Below are 15,873 nucleotides of genomic sequence, written 5' to 3'. Positions count from 1 at the left end.
AAAGTCTCCTGATTACTGGTTATTAATTGCCACATAAAAGTGTATGTTAAATTAATAGGCTGTTCCTCACAATCCTGATGAGCCTCAATGTCAAGGCTCACACTGGACACAATAATTGCTTAATCAACATAATGGATAAAATTCCTTGAGCTAAAATTCAGAAGGATGAACTAGCAGTTACGCAACCTAAATGGGGTGTGAAAGGCACACAGTGATAAGTCTGATGGCTTTATCTCAATTTTTTGCATCCATACATGACAAAAGAAAAAAAATTCTATACAGATGTACAAAATTATATTAACTATTTGCTGTTCTTGTTTAAGATTAAGGGAACATTTGGCATTACCAATCTTTTCACTTTGTCGAATGTTCTTATCCTGTGCGAGTTGTAGATCAGTGGATTTTATTGAAAGGCGTCTCTGGGATTCGGCAAGATTATCTTCTGCCTGGTCCAATAATGATCTACAACATTACATTTCATATTAATATAATTATAGTTATTGAAAGCATTAGTACATTGCTGTTTCACTTGTCTATAAATATTTGATAAATTTCAAAGCAATTTTGATTCTTCTTTTTTCAAAAAGCAGCTAACGTAATCTTAAATTTCCTTACGCAGAATTGATAGATGTTATGGTAATATTCAGTCAGTAGCAATATAATAAAAGTAGATGATCTGTTCTTTATCACACAGATGTCTGTGTACATTGATAACAATATTTTCTACAATAGTAACTGAAGTCCTACATTTAACAAAAGTACAAGATGAGTGACTCAAAACTACGGAAGATATTTTGATTGAAAGGCTTCAGCCTTCCAACGGGGAAGATGGGGAGAATTAAATACAGATATAGAAGAACATAGCATAGAAATGAAATTCTTAAGGAATTTTTAATTTAAAGGACTGGAAATGTCTAAAGGCATACTCAGAATCAACATTGGGTAGTGTGGCAATATTGACCCAAGAAACTTCACTATTTAAATTTCCAGTTTGAGGTAGAAATCCTGGTATCACATATGAAAGTTTTACGCTATGTGAACAGTAGGGATAAATATTCCCTGATGTTAGATGAATTTGATTGGATGTATCTTCATATTTTCCACAAGTGTGGCTTGGATATAACTGTATCAGTGGTTCCCAAAGTAGGTGGGATCAGCCCCCCCAGGGGCATTACCAAGGAGGCAATAAAGGGGATAGTGGGGGGAGGTGCTTGGTAACAAGGGGGCAGCAGAAGGATTACAGGCTTAATTTAAGAAATGAATTACTTATTATAAGCATTTGATCCTCAGTGCCTCATAATTGATTACAATGATCACATAACCACCTCATCTCTGGCTAACCCGCCATTCTCTGAGACTTTGTTCAAAGCACATTATAGTTGGTGAAAAGCAACGTGACACTTGTGTATTTGGCATATCATGAGAAATCAGTTCTGAAGAAATCATGTTATTTCTGGACCTGGCCCTTGCATTATTGCTGTTCACTACCGTAATACCATTTTAGCTGCAATTCCCAAACTCTAATCACACAGTGACACAATTCCCATGAATTAAGGTATATTGTTCAAAGTTCAGAATCTGTCCTTTCAAATGGTCTTGAGTACATTCCTCTCATCCACAACACAACCAAGATATTGCTGTCCCACTTTATGTAGCTTCAGGCAGTGGAGTTTTAATTGAGCTATGATGTCATAACTTTCACCTTTATTGATTATAGCACTTGAGGTTGGAGTTAAACAATAGGCAACTGACAGTGATCATTAATGGATAATGAAAATAGCAAAAGCAGACCAAATGAAAAAGAAGCATAGACAATATAGTGTAGCATATCTGAAATATGGATTTATACCAGCTCCAAGTAACCAACAGCAGCCAGTCTATCTGTTGTGTGAAAAACAAAATTTTTTCAAATGAGGCAATGAAAATGTCCAGGCTCCATGAACATTTGAAGAGAAAACACATTGACAGAGCAAACAGGAACTTAATCTCAGTCACTTTGTGAAAACTTTCAGAAATAGAAAACACTTCAAAACATGTTTGCCAGCACTTCACAACAGAACAGTGATGGTTTGTGTGCTTCATACAACATTTCACTTCTCATTGCTAACTCTGAAAAGCCCCATACAATTGGAGAAGAACTGATTCTGCCAACAGTAAAGGAGGTTCTGAGTACAGTTTTGCATAAGACACCAGACCAAATAATTAAAGTGATTCCCCACATTGACAATTCTGCTTAAAAGAAATGTCTGAGAATGTGGAAGATACATTGTGCAATATATTTAGGACAACAGAATTTGTTTTACAGTTGAAAGAGTCAACTTTGCCAGGCAATGAATCTTTGCTTCTTGGTTATGTTCATAAAAGACAAAATAATGGTTCAAGAGTCATTATTTGAAAGGGTTCTTGAAACAGATTTGAAGGAGCCAATATTTCGGGTCGTTGAGCAATTTTTCAAAAAGAGGGACATTCTGCTCACCAACAATCTTGCTTGTACAGCAGATGGAGCATCATTAATGACAGGAAGCCAAAGTGGGGTTATTACTTTCTTGCAAAGAGCTGTACCAAACATATTTACCATTCACTGTTTAATTCACAGACATCTTGTCATAAAAAACCTAAGTGATCGGCTACACAAGTCATTAAATACTGTTGTAACAGCAATAAATAAAATCAAGTTCCATGCTCTTAATTCTCAACTATTTTGAGAGCTTTATACTGAGAACGATGAACAATTTGAATGTTTGCTGCTGCACAATGAAGTCAGATGGCTTTCAAAAGGAAACTGCCTGAGGTGCTTTTATGTGCTTGAAAATAATAAAATTCTTTGAAGACTTGAAGGCTTCATTCAGTAATCAATTCAATAATATTGGGCATAACATTGCTTCTTCGTTAGAATTATTTCATAAAGTTTAATTAAATCAGTCTTCAATTGCAAGGAAATTATGTGAATCTTATCAAAGTCAAATCAGTAATCTCCACATTTCTGTCCAAGTTAACCCTATTTAAGTGCAACATTAGCCATTGCAACCTTTTCCAACTTCCAAGCCTCTCTCAATTGGAAGAGAAAGAAATAATACCAGATGATGATCTTCAAGTATACTGTCCCACCTGGGTGAGCTGCCTAAAGACAAGTCCTAGAGATTTCAGGATCTTCTCTTGATCTAAATTCCAGATAGGGAATAAATCCATTCCAGAACTCTTGAAATGTGAAATTAACAGGAAAAATGGACAAAAATCTGATCTCTTAACAACATGACTGACCTAAAGCCAAGTTTCAAACAATCATATCTCTCAAAAGAAATCTTTCAATGCTATCCTGCACTGTAGAAAAAAGTCAAAGTTCAAAGTAAATTTTATTATCTAAGCACATATACAGTATGTCACCATATACAACCGAGATTTATTTTCTTGTAGGCATACTCAACAAATCTACAGAATAGTAACTATAACAGAGTCAATGAAAGATCAACTAGAATGCATAAGACAAAAAAATGCAATTGCAAATATAAATAAATAATGACAATATGAGATGAAGAATCCTTGAAAGTGAGTTGATTAGTTGTGAAAATATTTCAATGACGGGGCAAGTGGAAGTTGAGTGTAGTTATCCCCTTTTGTTCAAGAGCCTAATCGCTGAGGGGTACCAGTACAACTGTTCTTGAACCTGGTGGTGTGAGTCCAGAGGCTCTTGTACCTTCTACCTGATAAGCAGCAGTGAGAGCATCACCTTGGTGGTGAGGATCCCTGATGATGGATGCTGCTTTCCTATGACAGTGTTTCATGTCAAGTTGTTCTTTACTGTCTTTCCAACACCATATTTAGTGGAGCATGGTTTCTGTCAGCCAACTTCTTTCAAAGCAACAAAACAGACCGCAAATTACTGAACGTGGGAATCTGAGACTCCTTCTGAGTGACATTCAGCCTGATGTTGAGAAACTGATATCACTGCACCAAGTTCATTCACCTCAGTAAAAAGTGAAAAAGCAATGAAGTCATGAATAGTTCAACTAATGTACACTCTGAAATTCTTTTTACTGTAATTAAATAAATAATTTTATTTGTAGCTTTAAATAGATTTTAATCATTTTTTTCAATTATTTGTCACTGCTTTGATTTTATAGTTACTTCTTTTCTTTCACTCCCCATCATAAATCAAAATTCTTTATAGTTTTTATGTAATCGCCAGAAAGGGAGAGGGGGATGCTGGGGATGTGGTCTGGGAGCCAAGCAGTAGGTAAGCCAACTAAGTTTGGGAACCAGTGAACTATATGTACCATAGTTTGTCCAGGTAACCTTAATTAGATAAAGATAAAGAAATTAGAAAAAGCTCAAAAAAAAAGATGAATCTTCCTCAAGCAAAGAGTCAAAAATGCAACATCTATCCACTCATCTTAATCCTCCCAACATTTAGCACCTTAAAGTTCTCAACCTTATAGATTTAATAATCACCATTCATAAGACCAAAAGATATAGGAGCAGAATTAGGCCATTTGGCCCATTGAGTCTGTTCTGCCATTCAATCATGGCTGACCCTTTTATCTCCCTCCTCAGCCCCACTCCCTGACCTTCTCCCCATAATCTTTGATGCCGTGTCCAGTCATGAAACCCATCAAGCTCTACCTTAAATACATCTAATGCCCTGGCCTCCACAACTATCTGTGGTAATAAACTCTACAAATTCACTACCCTCTAGCTAAAGAAATTTCTCCGCATCTCTGTTTTAAATGGGCGCCCCTCCATCCTGAAGCTGTGCCCTCTTGTCCTAGACTCCCCCACCATGGAAAACATCCTTTCCACATCTACCATATCTAGGCCTTCTAGCATTCAGGTTTAATGAGATCCCTCCTCATCCTTCTAAATTCCAGTGAGTACAGACCCAGAGCTATCAAACGTACCTCATATGATAACCGTTTCATTCTCAGAATCATCTTTGTGAACCTCCTCTGAATCCTCTTCAATGCCAGCACATCTTTTCTTATATGAGGAGCCCAAAATTGTTCACAATACTCAAAGTGAGGCCTCACCAGTGCCTTATAAAGCCTCAGTATCACATCCCTGCTCTTGTATTCTAAAGCTCTCAAAATGAATGCTGACATTGCATTTGCCTTCCTCACCACAGACTCTACCTGCAAATTAACCTTTAGGATCTATGTGCAAGGACTCCCAAATCCCCTTGCATCTCAGATTTTTGGATTTGCGCCCCATTTAGAAAACAGTCTGCATATTTATTTCTACTACCAAAGTGCATGACCATGCATTTTCCAACATTGTATTTCATTTTGCACTTTCTTGCCCTGCAGCTTACCTATTTCCTCAACACTACCTGCCCCTCCACCAACCTTCATATCATCTGCAAACTTGGCAACAAAGCCATCTATTCCATCATCTAAATCATTGATGTACAGCATAAAAAGAAACGGTCCCAACACCGACCCCTGTGGAACATCACTAATCACTGGCAACCAACCAGAAAAGGATCCTATTATTTCCACTCGCTGACTCCTACCAATCAGCCAATGCTCTAACCATGCCAGTACCTTTTCTGTAGTACCATGGGCTCTTAACTTGGTAAGCAACTTCAGCACTTTGTCAAAGGCCTTCTGCAAGTTCAAATATACAACATCCACTGCATCCCCTTTATCCTACTTGTAATCTCAGCTGTTCATGAGGAGGTAAATTGAATAGGCATTATTCCTAATGAAGTAATTTGCCAAGTTTCAGGGTACAAAAGGCTATGAAAATAACATTTGTTATTGATGCCAGACAAAGAGCAAAGATTCAGTCAAGGTTCAACTGACCATGCTATATTACAGGAGTTAGCAGTTGATGTGTTAACTATATTTAGTCTGCTGGTAGGAACAGAAGAATAAGGAGGGATTGACTAAAAATTATGCAAGATGTAATTAATAAATTTCCTCTAACCCATTTTGACACTGATGCAGGAGCAAAAACTTAATTGCACAGATAAAAGCAAGAAATCAGAATAAGATGGCATTAATTTGGAATGCTATAATTTTACCAAGGATTTACAAGGAATAGAAATTTTCCTGATGGGGTTGTAGAACACATTGACACAAGATATAAGGATTTTTTTTCAGAAGTTTGTAGATTAGAATGAAAGAGCTACACCAGTGTTAACCATAGCAGACAATTTTAAAAATTGCAAAATTTAAAAACTAGAAAAGAAAAGGATACACCAGTGGTCAATGGTCTCAGCCTCACTGACAAAGATGTCCATGAGCTCTCTGTAGAAGAGATTAGGAAAAGGTAGTTTACTAATGAAAGCAATTTCACCTGATTTGGTTGTTTTCTCCTCTCACTCTGCACAGTTGATCTTCACTGTCTGATGACTTTCTGGCTAATATTTTAATTTCTTCTTCCAGGGATGTTACACTCTCTTTTAGGCAAGACAGCCTAGATCGGTGTTCCAATCTTTCATCTTCCAACTGAGAAGAATTAGGTCTACAATAAGACGACTGATAGGTGCTTACAGTAGGTGCAGGCAGCAATACAAGTGAGCAAATACAGTGTTACATCAATTTACTATGAAACTATATTTCATAATAAAAGATCTCGTGACACTCCTCCACTAAAATGATTGGCCAACACTAGCTCAGCTAAAATTGAAAAAGGGTCTAAAGTCTGTTGCACAAATCAATTTATAACAACTAGTATTTATATTTACACAGAAACTAAACTGTATTTCTGTTGTGTAGTATACATTACATGATTACTCTCATCTGTATAGCTGAACCACAGTCCAAGGAATCTAACAGTCATTTTAACTTGATGATACCAAAATGGTTTAAAATTTCTAATTGCAGAATTCAATCTTAAAAAAATCAACATTACTGCGTGTACAGATGCCTTCAGGTCTTCTATTCTTTGCTCCATATGTGCCCTCTCATTAATCGCAGTCTCCTGGGAAATCTATTGGAATATTGAAACTAGTAAGTACTGATAAATTACATCTGATATTTTTCTGCTGTATATATGAAAAGAATTTATACAAAATCTGAATGCAAATTCACCATTGTTATATTAATTAGACTGCACCCAGATAATTCTCGAAAAACTTTAATGCCCTCAACTGAAGATCACTGCTGCCTCAGTAGAGATGGTCTCATTTATTTTACCCAGATCAATGCCACTGTTAATATAGTATTAAGCATTCATTGCCTGCCAGAAGCAATAAGTTTAAGGGAAAAGGGAATTTGATTCAGATAATTGAGTTATATTATTATGACATTAAATTATTAACAAGGTGAAAGATCAGACTGAGGTACAAAATATTAATATTGTATATTTTATGTGTTATTCAGCCCTAAATTTCTTGCATGATGCATATACATGGTCGAATAGAGAACATAAAGAGAGGATAATAAGGGCAGACATAATTCATTCATATGTCATGTTACCAGTGAGGATACTTAACAAATTGCAACTGTTGCCAAATCAACTCTTTCTCACAAAGCAGTGATTATAGTGCTTTGATTGAGCCTTGTATGGTAACACCAAACCCTATCAATTTTGCAACATACAGTATTTGTATATCTTCATTCCCATATTCAAATATGAATCAAGTAGAATTTTCAATGTGTTTACATTATAGATGTTAACAGTCTGAATAAGCTAGTCCTTTTTTTGAAAAGTTGCAGTGCGGGACACTGCAGGGTTACCTTTTAGAGGCAAATAAATCACGAGTGGAATAGATAACAGTCATAGCCTTTTCTCCAGGGTATGAAAGTATGAAACTAATTTTAATGTGAAGGGGGTAAAATTTAAAGGGGACCTAAGGGGCAATATGCAATAAAACAAGTAGTATCAGTGTCAGATTCCTACAGAAACACAACATGCTCCTTCCACCAGAAACATTAATTCTATCTCTTTCCACAAATGCTGCCTGACAATTTTCATTTCATGTTTAATCATAACTTTTAGTAGAGGATCTTATTATTTTTATCCAGCCTGGCCTATATGTAATTCTAGCCCACACCAACATAAAATGAACAGATTACAAGGAATAATTATTTATCAAAAAATCCATGACTAATTTAAAAGTAAAATAAATTGCAATGGTAACACACACAAACTGCTGGAGGAGCTCAGGCCAGGCAGCATCGATGGAAAAGAGAACTGTCGACATTGCGGGCTGAGGACTTCCAGAAAATCTGCAGATTTTCTCTTACTTGTGAATTGCAATGGTGGTTTACTTACTCAAAATTATCAAAATTCATTAAAAATCTGGTGAGTAAGGTTTTTATTTCCTTAATGGAGTTATTGTTTTTGGAAGGCAACTGGATTTAAATTGTAAGCCTATAATGTAAAATTCCAGTTATAATCTCAGATAACTCAAGCATATTTCACTGAAGCAACCAAGGCACAGGAAGAAAGCCTACTCCTCTGTCCAGAAATACAATGCATCAGCTAGACCAAAGTAAAAGTCATTACCCAGTGACAGGAGAGGATGTTAGGGGGAAATAAAGCGTCAGTGTTACATCAGCATGAAGCAAACCATAAGGAAATTGGTGTACGAAATGTAATGATCTAAATTGGTTGGACAATATCATCAAAATCAAGAACATAATTGAAGAAGCTATTTGCATGTCTCCTCAGCAAATCCTATGTATATGGAGTTTTAGGCCCAAACCTGAAATAAATTTCTCTGTGTGGGATTTTAAGGTTAATGTTCTATGACAATAAATAAGCTATTCCAATAAATGATTTTTGAATCTGTTAAAATGATACAGAAGTGTAATCAGCTAATGTTTATATAATAACTTGTTTCCCTGACTTTTAAGTTTAAATTGTACACTTCATCACCTTTAATCGTTCTCTGAGGCTGTCCCGTTCTGTAGTCATTCTCCTCAGGTCTGCTACAGCTTCATCACGTTCACATTCCAAACGTCGCAGGATGTCTTGAGCTGTCAGGCTGTTTTTCTGAGATCTCACTGACTTCACTGTATCACTTCGTAGCCTAGTAAGCTCTTCCTGAATCTAAGTAATTCAATGCAGTTCAGTTCACAACTAATATTTAAACTATTGTTTAAGAATCAATTCTGGCAATTTTTAAAATACCTTTACTGTCAAAGATAACAAGAAATAAATGAGTTTCCTTAAAACAACCAGCAGTCAATGGTATTTGTAAAGTTACAGTGTCAATGTTTATAAACTTGTTGTAATTTATAGCTTTTATTATTATGTAGTGCAATGTACAGCTGCACAAGACAAATTTCATGACATATTAAACCTGAGTCTGGTTCTGGCTTGTTGATGAAATGAAGACTCATTTCAATGCTGCCATGCTTATGCAAGATGATGGCTTTCGATTCCACAGGATGCATCAGGCAGTTCTCACTGTCAAATAGGTCTTTGTCAATGACTTCACGTCAATCGAAGCCTCGGACTAATTTTTGCAATGAATGCAAAGAAAAGTGAGATTCAAATTCTTGAAGCTTGGGAATTAATAGTTACTTTAATTATGTGGTCTTTCATGCTTTCTATTAAATGTGATAGATCCAAAAGTTTTAAACAACTCATTATTCAGCTGCCCTGATTCGCTTATTACACGGTGCACTAAAGAAGCTCTTAAAGTGGCAATTTGAAGAAGATAATTAATCTAACAGCACTTCTTTGGGTTGTGGAAAGAAACCAGTGCACCCAAGGGAAACCCTTGTGGTCACAGGGAGAATATGCACAGAGAGCTTCTGGTCAGGACTGAACCCTGCTTGCTAGAGTTGTGCAACAACAGCATTAATTTGCAAGTGGACGTGAAGTGACAACACTGGGGTAGTACGGGAACAAGAGTTAATAGCCTAGATTTATGAACATCTGATTTATGAAATGTTAGTGGTTGTGCCCTTAATTTAGGTGAAGGAGGATCCTAAAGTATTCTGCAGGTATGTTAAGAGGAAAAGGATTAGATGGGACAAAACTGGTCCTCTGGAAGATTTGAAGGGTAATCTCTATGTGGAGCCAAAAGAGACGGGGGAGATTTTATATGGAATTTTTGCATCTGTATTAACTTGGGAGACAGACGCAGACACAGAATTGAGGCAAAGCAGCAGCAAGGTCATCGACTCTATGCAGATTAAAGAGGAGGAGGTGTTTACTGTCTTTAGGCAAATGAGGGTGGATAAATCCCCAGGGCCTGGCAAATTGTTTCCTTGGACCCAGTGGGAGGCAAGTGCTGAAATTGCAGGGGCCCTAGCAGAGATATTTAAACCATCCTTAGCAACAGGTGAGGGACCAGAGGATTGGAGGATAGCTAACATTGTTCCACTGTTCAAAAAAGGCTCTAAAAATAAACCAAGAAATTATAAGCCGGTGTGCCTAACATCAGTGGAGGGGAAGTTATTGGAAGCTATTCTAAGGGACCGGATGTATGAGTATTTAGATAGACAGAGACTGACTAGGAATAGTCAACAATGGTTTTGTGCATGGTAGATAGTGTCTAACCAATCTTATAGATGAAGGCAAGTCAAAGCATGTTACCTACATGGACTTTAGCAAGGCACTTGACAAGGTCCTGCATGGGAGGTCGGTCAGGAAGGATCGGTTGCTTGACATTCAAGATGAGGTAGTAAATTGGATTGGACATTGGCTTTGTGGGAAGCAAGAGAATGGTAGTAGATGGTTGCCTCTCTGACTGGAGGCCTGTGACTAGTGGAGTGCCACAAGGATCAGTGCAGTGTCTGCTCACGCTTGTCATCTATATCAATGATCTGGATGATAATATGGTTAACCGGATCAGCAAATTTGTGAATGGCACCAAGTATGGAGGTGTAGTGGACAGCAACTATCAGAGCTTGCAGTGGGATCTGGATTAGCTGGAAAAATAGGCTGAAAAATGGCAGATGGAATTTAATGCAGACAACTGTGAGGTGCTACACTTCAGTAGGACAAACCAGAGTAGGTCTTACACAGTGAATCGTAAGGCACTGAGGAGTGTGGTAAAACAAAGTAATCTGGGAATACAGGTAGAGAATTCATTGAAAGTGGTGGCACAGGTTAGATAGGGACATAAAGAAAGCTGTTGGCACACTGGCCACATAGATCCAAGTATTGAGTACAGTAGATGAAATGTTTTGTTGAAGTTGTATACGATGTTGGTGAGGCCTAATTTGGAGTACTGTGTGTGGTTTTAGTCACCTACCCACAGAAATGATATAAATGAGGTTGAAAGAGAACAGCTAAACTTTACAAAGATGTTGCTGGGGACTACAGCACCTTGAGTTATAAGGAAAGATGAATATGTTAGGACTATATTCCTTGGAAAGTAGAAGATTCAGAAGAGATTTGATAGAGCTATACAAAATTATGAGTGGTATAGAGAGGGTAAATGCAAGCAGATTTTTGCCACTGAAGTTGGGTGGGACTACAACCAGACGTCATGGGTTAAGGGTGAAAGGTGAAATGTTTAAGGGTCATGAGACTATGGACAAGCTGCCAATGCAAGAAGTACATGCAAGGTCAATTTCAACACTGAAAACCAGCAAGTGCAGATAGTTCTCAAACAGCTAAAACAAATCAGTGAAAGTGCTCTGTTCTTTACCAATCTTTAACACGGATGAATTACAGTTCTTTTGGAAGACGATGTGCTCATTCACATCCATCACAAGGCATGAGAACAAAATCTTTCCTTGAGGTATTGCCAATGATTGTAAGCTTAAACGTCTCTTGATCGAGCACTCTGAGATCCTGAGGGGACAGATACTTCAAAGGCTAATTATCCCCTAGTGTGGCAAACGAAGACTCTGAATGGCAGTGCTGCATTTCTAGATTATATCACCTTGCTTCTCTCATTGAATTAAATGATATAATGCAAGAAACAATGGGAACGACAGAGCATTTATCACAGTTCACAATGCTCTCAATATTGGGTTAATAACACCCAAGTAGTGATTTCACTCCCTAATTCCACATCATTGTTACAACTTCTTTTAACTCTCTGACACTGCTATATTGTTACAACCATGGATGGGGATATCTTTGCCTTGTCCAAGGTTTACTCTTTTATGTGCATAATGAGAATTGGCAAACTTGTACTCAATGGGAAAAATTAAAATTAGTTATTAACTAAGGACAAATCAGTCCCATTGTCATAATTTCCAACTGCACAAAACAGGCCCTTTAGCCCATTATGTTTATCCCAGCCATCAATTGTCTACATAAAGGAATAAACAGTTGACATTTCAGACTGACACCCTGAGACTGGAAAGAAAGGGAGAAGATGCCAGAATAAAAAGATGGAGAGAGGAGAAAGCAGGACTAGCTAGAAGTGGAAGCCAGGTGGGAAGACTAGCTAGAAGTGGAAGCCAGTGGGGAGGACTAGCTAGAAGTGGAAGCCAAGTGGGAAGACTAGCTAGAAGTGGAAGCCAGGTGGGAGGACTAGCTAGAAGTGGAAGCCAGGTGGGAGGACTAGCTAGAAGTGGAAGCCAGGTGGGAGGACTAGCCAGAAGTGGAAGCCAGGTGGGTGGGAAAGTTGAAGGGCTGGAGGAGACAGAATCTGATTGGAGAGGAGAGGAGAGCAGACCATGGGAGAAAGGGAAGGAAGAGGGGCAAGAATGGTGGTGATAAGGTGAGGAGACGAGGTAAGAGGCCAGAGTAGGGAATAGACGAAGAGAGAAGGGGGAGGGACACAAATTACCAGAAGGAGAAATCAATGTTCATACATCAGTTTGGAGGCTACCTAGACAGTATATGAAGTGTTGCTTCTCCACTGAGAGTGATCTCCTCATGGCCATGGACCAACATGTCAGAATGGAAATGGGGACAGCAATTAAAATGGTTGTCCACCGGGAAATACCGCTTCTGGCAGAAGGTGCTCGACAAAGTGGTCCCCCAATTTACATCGTCTCATCGATGTAGAGTAGGCTGTATTGGGAGCGCCGGCTACAATAGATGACCCCAACAATTCACAGGTGAAGTGTTGTCGCACCTGGAAGGACTGTTTGAGAGCCTAAATGGAGGTGAGGGAGGAAGTGTATTGGCAGATGTAGCATTTCTGTCACTTGTTGGGATATGTGCCAGGAGGGAAGATTAGCAAGGATAGACAGAGGGACAAATGGACAATGAAATCAGATCTTTCATAAACAGTGGGACTAGGTGAGAGTAAGCTTTCAGCATGGACTAGAAGGGCCGAGATGGCCTGTTTCTGTGCTGTAATTGTTATATGGTTATGGTTACAGGCATTGAATAGGAGTAACAAAAATAGCCTGAATTAACACAGATACTTGCATTGAATGGACAAAAATTACAATGAGAACTGATGCTTTCCATCAACATCATCTCAACGAATTTGAAAAGCAAAACCCCAAAAGCATTGACCATTCCCGCCTTTCACAAGCTGATCATCAAAGTATGATGTGTTCCTGTGGAACCATACCCATAGAAGACAAACTACTGAACAGAGAAACACAGGTAATTCCTGTATATAAAATATATACATTTTAGCTGACCTGCATTTTAAAACAGCCAGCACTTAAAATAAAAATCATAATAGAAAACAATTAAAAATACAATGAATGTCATTGCTTACCTGATCATAGAGGAGCTTAATTTGGTCTCTTTCTGCAGTTAAAACTTTGATATTTGCCTGAAGCTCTGCAAAATGCTTTTCATATTTGCTTACCATGGCTTGAAGATCATCACGCTCTTTAACTACACACATGAGCTCAGACTCATAGCTTCCTCCCTGGTTTTAAAAAGGACACCAAAATGAACCAATTATAAGTGCCTAATAAGTAAATATCATCTACTGCTTAAATATTTCCACAAACTTTTTCTCATTCTACATTTTAATTTATCATGTTAATATTTAACACCCTATATAACACTTCTTCATTGCTTTCATTCATCCATTTAAGTTTCAGTTATGCAAGTTATTCAATCACACCATTTCTACAAACTGGATACACGTGTACAAATAAGTTAATGGAACTGAAAGTAAACAGTACATTTTACCTTAATTCATAGTAACTAGTAATAATTATACTTAAGTAATCAACAGAAGACATTATTAAGCTGGAAAAGTATGTTGGAAATTATTATGGACGAAATGTTACATGAGTTAAGTGCAAGGGTGAAATACTAAAGAAAATGTAATAGAAGGCCTGCATTATTATTACCAAAAGATCTCCCTTGTAATGATATAAGAACAGGTATGTATGCTATACCATGTAATGCTTTCAAGGATGCTAATCCATCAACATTGAGGACAGACATGGAATATGAGAGTAACTTGCACAGCATTCTTAGGCTGGTGGAAAGGGAAATAAGCATCAGCACATATTAGAGCTTAAGAAAATTGGGAAAGCTCCTGCAATGTGGGATTGTGGAGCACGCTGCTCATTCATGGTCTTCACAACATTGTGGATCAATTATACAAGAAATTCTGGGCACTGGAAATCCAGTTGAGATGTCTGAAAGAATAGCAAGTGGAGGCACATCGGTTTGACCTGGACTATCTATGACTTTTAATCAAGTTCACAAACATACCAAGTCTGTTTTCAGTTTAACCTTTATATATTTTAATACAATTAAAGGAAAACACTTTCCTTCAACTACAGAATGAAACGTATTTGACGGACTACTTCGGCAGTTTAACGGGGGCACGACTGCGCAAGCGCGTGTAAGTCGGACCGTGAGGCAGCGGGAGTATTTAAAGAGAACAGTTAGACGGAGTGGGCGACGGAGTAGCGGGCGACAGAGTAGAGGGAGACAGAGTAGGAAGGCTTTGTCTCGAGAGGCTTCAGTGAGCAGAGGCTGAGGACGAGCTTCACTCCAAGTGAGGTAAGGCCGGGTAAGTTCCTTTAAAAGGTGAAAGTTTCAAAAGTTGAGGCAAGTATTGGGTAGGTCATGGCAGCTGAGATCAGCCCCGTGGTTTGTTCATCCTGCAGCATGTGGGAAATCAGGGATACTTCCAGTGTCCCTGACAACTATGTGTTCAGGAAGTGTGTCCAGCTGCAGCTTCTGGCGGATCGCATTGAGCATCTGGAGCTGCAATTGGATTCATACTGGAGCATCCGCGATGCTGAGAAAGTTGTGAATAGCACGTTCAGTGAATTGGCCACACCGCAGGTAAAGGCTACACAGGCAGAAAGGGAATGGGTGGCCACTAGACAGCATAGCAGTAGGCAGGTAGTGCAGGAGTCGCCTGAGGTCATCACCCTCCTAAACAGATATACTGTTTTGGATACTGTTGGGGGAGATGTCTCATCAGGGGAAGGCAGCAGCAGCCGAGTTCATTGCGCCATGGGTGGCTCTGCGGCACAGGAGGGAAGGAAAAGGAGTGGGAGAGCTATAGTGATAGGGGATTCGATTGTAAGGGGATTAGATAGGCGTTTCTGCAGCCGCAAACGAGACTCCAGGATGGTATGTTGCCTCCCTGGTGCAAGGGTCAAGGATGTCTCTGAGCGGCTGCAGGACATTCTGGAGTGGGAGGGTGAACAGCCAGTGGTCGTGGTGCACATAGGTACCAACGATATAGATAAAAAACGGGATGAGGTCCTACAAGGTGAATTTAGGGAGTTAGGAGATAAACTAAAAAGTAGGACCACAACGGTAATAATCTCTGGATTACTACCAGTGCCACGTGCTAGTCAGAGTAGAAATACGAGGATATTTCAGATGAATACGTGGCTTGAAAAATGGTGCAAGCGGGAGGGATTCAAATTTCTGGGGCATTGGAACCAGTTCTGGGGGAGGTGGGACCGGTATAAACAGGACGGTCTGCACCTGGGCTGGACTGGAACCAATGTCCTAGGGGGAGCATTTGCTACTGCTGTTCAGGAGTATGTAAACTAATGTGGCAGGGGGATGGGAACAAGTGCAGAGAGACAGAAGGGTGTAAAATGAGGGTAGAAGCAAAAA

General features: G+C 38.8%; 1 protein-coding gene across 6 annotated transcripts in view; it reads right to left on the bottom strand.

Moving 5' to 3' along the window:
* The window catches only part of tsga10 (testis specific, 10), a 165,958-nt gene that overhangs the window by 53,909 nt on the left and 96,176 nt on the right, over positions 1 to 15,873 (bottom strand). For all 6 annotated transcript variants that reach the window (XM_073044038.1, XM_073044039.1, XM_073044040.1 and 3 more), the window contains 5 exons: positions 13,541 to 13,696; positions 8,824 to 8,997; positions 6,853 to 6,930; positions 6,295 to 6,446; positions 347 to 462 (listed from right to left, as the gene is read on the bottom strand). In XM_073044038.1, the coding sequence (XP_072900139.1) occupies positions 347 to 462; positions 6,295 to 6,446; positions 6,853 to 6,930; positions 8,824 to 8,997; positions 13,541 to 13,696 (676 nt within the window). The remainder of the gene's footprint in view (positions 1 to 346; positions 463 to 6,294; positions 6,447 to 6,852; positions 6,931 to 8,823; positions 8,998 to 13,540; positions 13,697 to 15,873) is intronic.

Source organism: Hemitrygon akajei, chromosome 4 (genome assembly GCF_048418815.1).
Source record: "Hemitrygon akajei chromosome 4, sHemAka1.3, whole genome shotgun sequence".
In the NCBI taxonomy this organism is placed as follows: Eukaryota; Metazoa; Chordata; class Chondrichthyes; order Myliobatiformes; family Dasyatidae; genus Hemitrygon; species Hemitrygon akajei.
Note: the sequence above shows the minus strand (reverse complement) of the source record. Positions and strands in the feature narration are given on the sequence as shown.